At 37.6% G+C, this 5230-nt stretch overlaps 1 protein-coding gene across 1 annotated transcript; it reads left to right on the plus strand.

The window, feature by feature from the left end:
* The first annotated feature begins 2496 nt into the window (after positions 1 to 2496).
* LOC106376570 (UDP-glycosyltransferase 72E1-like) lies at positions 2497 to 4265 on the plus strand. The gene has a single exon (XM_013816668.3). It carries the CDS (start codon positions 2633 to 2635, stop codon positions 4079 to 4081), a length of 1449 nt encoding a protein of 482 aa, XP_013672122.1. The 5' UTR covers positions 2497 to 2632; the 3' UTR covers positions 4082 to 4265.
* Positions 4266 to 5230: the final 965 nt, after the last annotated feature.

Consider the following 5230-nt stretch of genomic DNA (forward strand, 5'->3'; position numbering starts at 1 on the left):
TTTTATTTTCAATTTTCAGATTACTAACCAGTTTCTTATTTGAAGCCAGTGACCATGTTCTCTCCCCCTCTCGTTTTTAATACTAAGGTTTGCTTGCAAATTTTTTTTAAAACATATTAGCTTTATTTGGTTACAAAATTTGTTGTGACATTCATAGATGTTCCGAAGCATATAACAAACCCTAACACATTGCGTAATCTTATTGTGAAGAGAAGTCAACGACATCTAAAAAGTGCTAAAATAATACATTTTTTACTTTCAATTTGTTAATCTTAACTTAAGAAACTTATTTTATTATTATTATCTATGTAATAATAATCAAGAAGCAGAAATGAGTGAGTACTGTGAAGGTTCTGACATATTTAAGGGCTCCAAGAAGCGTTTCTTCTTGGGGTCACTTCCGCATCAGGTTCATAAGAAATTGCCTATGTTCTTTCTTTGCCATGCCCTCCAGGACGCTGACTGGAGTTTGGAACCAAATATCAAAACCTTGACAGAAGACTTAAACACTATTAGAAAAGTCAGGGAGCTGTACAACACCATGTTATATCTGTAGACGTGAGGCCAATAGTAAGTATTGAGACACGTTCAAAAGCTTGTTGTTGTTTGTTTCTCGTGTGTGGTATGGTCATCGAAGAGTGATAATGCCAACAAAGATAAGCGCCCCTTGGAAGCTTCAAATTCACATAGACATCAAATTATATACAAAATCTGGAATTTCTCAGAATGAACTTTTGGAGCTAAAACATATAATGTAAAATCTGATCTGTAAATTTTAAATCAAGATGCAGTATCATCAAATGAATACACATAAAAGAAAACGAAGAACTAACCCTATCTAATTGACACAGAGGTGAATACTAAGGTTGATGCAGAGCTCGTACATCTAACCGCTATCAAAAGCATTTCTGTGCGAATACATAAGGGGTGCGAGGGGTATATGGTACCTGATGTACATTTCCATAAGATTCTTATTAGTGACTCACATAATCACTTACATGATCAACTGTAAACCAAAATCAGTATTACAGAATCTGGAAATATGATGTTTTATATACCTTGTGGGAACTGCTGCAGATACTTGAGGTGCCAAAACGCTTTCTCAAACCTTCTTCCTGTAAACAAAAGTAAATATCAAAGTGTTCAAAAAAAAAAAGTAAATATCAAAAACCATTTTCTCAAAAATCAGATATTGAGACAAAACAAAAAAAAAACATTGAGGGCTATTTAAAGTGTACTTTGAGTTGATGTAAAGAGCGAAGAATCTGAACAAAACCTTTCCAAGAGTAAAGATACTTCCATTTTCTAGACCAAACCTGAATGACACATAGAATCAGCTCAAACAGAGTGACATGAGCTAACTTTTTCTAAAGAAAGTGAGTGTACCCCGATGCTCTCCAATATATTGGCCACATCATATATACGCAAACGTTCAACTCCTACAACAACCACACAATTTTCTTAGTTTTGGAATCCAAATAAGGTTTAAATCTATTTACAAAAAATTATGAATCTCACTTAATTTGGCCACGGCATCATCGATTCAAAACAAATCAACATCATCTCAGGAAACTGAATCGTACATACAGACAAACGACAATTAAAGTTACACAGAAACTCAATCTGGTGGGAAAATATTGAGAAAGAGAAGGAGAGGTATATGTAAATACTTGGAGAAAGAATGCCTAGAGATTTGTCCATGCCGATGTAGGATTGGAGAGCGAGAGCATCCACATCTTGAGACACAATCGTAGAATCCCTAAACCTCCTCGGCTGTGGTCGAACAGAGACCCTCTTCAAAACAGCAAGAAGATGAAGGAATTCGCCATTGTTGGAGCTGGTAATTAGCATAGATTTCGTAGATTCATCGACGTTAGCATGCAAATATATAGGAGACCTACCGCCGGTTATGTATGAAGAGTGGGGCGAGTGGGATGAAGCATGTTAATAGTCGGAAAGAAGAAAATAAATGGGTATCGAAGACGTTACATGAAGTTAATCGGATTCGTCGAGATGAAAGGGACTACATTTTGTGCTCAGATACACCAAACTTGGGCTTGGACACAAAAAAACCTGATATAAGCCCAAATAAAATATTAGGTCTTGGTATAAACGTTGGAGAGTCCATAATGGTTTAGAGAACGATTTGAGTACGAAAAAATTGGTTTCATTAAAGTTTTGTTGTGGTAACAAGTGGCAGAAAATGCCCTATGCATATTGATGATGTGGCTTCATGAGGAGAGAGTATACTCAACTTTATTATATAAGATATATATATATTTTTTTTATATTTTTTTTTGGCAAATACTGTATATATATAATCTTTGTATCCTTTGGTCAATGCATTAAACACAAAATGGATCATTCGCGACGGCTCACATGGTTAATTATTTTCCTTTAATTGTCTTATATATATATGCAGCTCACTGAGATACAGTTACACCTAGATATTTAAATAAATGTTGTTTGTTAGTGCAAGACAATTAAGGTGGTAGATTAGACCTTATATTATACTATTTACAAAACGTTGGAAGAAGACTTTTGGTTCTATAAATTAAACTCATTTGCAACTATCAAGAGTAACCCACAACACAAACAAACAAAAAGGAGCAAACGTTTATCGATAGAGACTATGCAGATTACAAGACCACATGCTATCATGTTCGCTAGCCCAGGAATGGGCCATGTCATCCCGGTGATCGAGCTTGGAAAACGCTTAGCCGGATCTCATGGCTTCCAAGTCACTATCTTCGTCCTTGAAGCCGACGCAGCCTCCGCTCAGTCTCAATTTTTCAACTCACCTGGCTGCGATGCAACACTTATTGACGTCATCGGCCTCCCGACTCCAGATATCTCCGGTTTAGTGAACCCATCAGGCTTTATCGCGATCAACCTTTTGACCATGATGCGTGAGACCATACCAACCCTCCGGTCTAAGATCGAGGAGATGCAGCACAAACCAACGGCTTTGATCGTAGACTTGTTCGGTCTGGACGCGTTACGGCTCGGTGGTGAGTTCAACATGTTGACTTATGTCTTCATCGCTTCGAACGCACGTTTTCTCGCGTTGACTATGTATTTCCCAACGCTGGAGAAAGACGTTGAAGAGGAGCACATAATAAAGAAGAAACCCTTGCCTATGCCTGGATGTGAACCGGTTCGGTTTGAGGACACTCTTGAACCATTCCTTGACCCAACCGACCATATATACCGGGAGTTCGTTCCTTTTGGTTTAGTTTTCCCAACGGCTGATGGTCTTATTGTGAATACATGGGAAGATATGGAGCCCAAAACTTTGAAATCTCTTCACGACCCAAAGCTCTTGGGTGGAATCGCTCGTGTACCGGTTTATCCAATTGGTCCTTTATGCAGACCGGTTGATCCACTGAAAATTAACCATCCGGTTTTGGATTGGTTAAACAAGCAACCTGAGGAGTCCGTGCTTTACATCTCATTTGGAAGCGGCGGCTCTCTCTCAAGTAACCAGATAACGGAACTGGCTTGGGGGCTCGAGTTGAGCCAGCAACGGTTCGTTTGGGTGGTCCGTCCCCCCGTAGACGGTTCAGCTAGCAGCGAGTATTTATCTACTAATAGCGGGGAAGTACATGATTATCTACCAAAAGAGTTTCTTAGCCGGACTAACGAGAGAGGCCTTGTGGTCTCTTCATGGGCTCCACAAGCCGAGATCCTAGCCCACCAAGCCGTCGGTGGGTTTTTTACTCACTGTGGTTGGAACTCGATTCTTGAAAGCGTAGTTAGCGGCGTTCCAATGATTGCCTGGCCGCTTTTTGCGGATCAAAAACTGAATGCAACGTTGCTCAACGAGGAGCTAGGAATCGCCATCCGGTCTAGAAAGCTAATGTCGGAGGAAGTGGTTTCGAGGGTGGAGATCGAGTCGTTGGTGAGAAGGATTATGGTGGAGGAGGAAGGTTGTGAGATGAGAGAGAAAGTGAAGAAGCTGAGGGACACGGCGGAGAAGTCGGTGAGTTGCGATGGTGGTTCATCGCATGAGTCGCTATCGAGAGTGGCTAACGAATGCGACCGTCTTTTGGAACGAGCTAGAAATGCTCGTGGTGCCTAGAAATGCGTACCGTATTGGACATTCAACTACGTAAAGTTTACTGTTTCTGGAATATTGTGCTGTGTTTTCTTGTCTCGCCAGATACCTCATGCTACATGCTATCACGTTTTGTTCAGGTGCTTATCGCGTTAGTGTCACTAATGTATTTACATTGTATAAATAAATAATATGTGTTGAATTTGTATTGTTATGTGTTTACCTTTCATCTCTAAATCTGCCGTTCTTCTTTTAGTTTAAACTTGTCTTTGTTCAAACACAGTCTTCGGTTTGAGTTATCAAAAAAAAAAAAAAAAAAAAAAAAAAGTCTTCGGTTTTCAACAAAAAGGTTTTATGGTCTTTTTTTTTTTTTGTCACACAAGGTTGTATGGTCAATCTGAAACGTAGATTCATTTTTACCCAAATAAACCTGAAACGTTAAAAATGGTTTCTTTAACTCTGATGTTGACATGTTACATGGTGTCCAAAACCAATATGAGATGGTAACTGCATTAGTTATATTAAAATTTTCAGTCGGCTAATCTTTGGTAAACTTCTAAGAACATTATCATTGGAAAGTTTCGTGAAAAAAGAGAAAGTGAGAAAGAAGTTCAAATGAAAATCTTTAAGTTTTCCATAGAATTTATGAGACTCATTTCTTGTATTGTTTTTATATATTTTTTTAATTTAACACTTAGTTTTATAATTACATTAATTGAAATAATAATATTTGTTTATTTGAGATTCTCGAAAAAAATTCATGGGAGTGCTCTTACGTAATTATATTACTACAATAATCAAGCTAGTAGTAAAATAGTAAAAGTCACTTCTAAGTTAATGGGGTGAGTAGCTCAGTTTTGTCATTTACTTACTTTTCATCTAACATTATAAATGTTTAGATATTAATGTTCTTTACTAAGGAATCTTTTTGATCTGGTTAATTAATGAAACTTCAATCTGATTGGAACTGAGATTAAGAAAAAACAAATAATAGAGTCGTTCGGACGTGACAGTTCCTCTACTTTTGATCGTTTTGGGATATGCATGAGACTATTTAAACTGCAGATATGTCTCTTACTAAATCAAAACATATATTAATGTTACTTCAAACACGTATTTTAAGAAATGACGTGTATCATAGTATATTACTCGCAATTTATGTTTTAATTTTCT

Source organism: Brassica napus, chromosome A1 (genome assembly GCF_020379485.1).
Source record: "Brassica napus cultivar Da-Ae chromosome A1, Da-Ae, whole genome shotgun sequence".
Taxonomy (NCBI): Eukaryota; Viridiplantae; Streptophyta; class Magnoliopsida; order Brassicales; family Brassicaceae; genus Brassica; species Brassica napus.

What these genes read in the sequence shown, in the direction of transcription:
- LOC106376570 (XM_013816668.3), top strand. Translation starts at nt 2,633, where the DNA reads ATGCAGATTACAAGACCACATGCTATCATGTTCGCTAGCCCAGGAATG.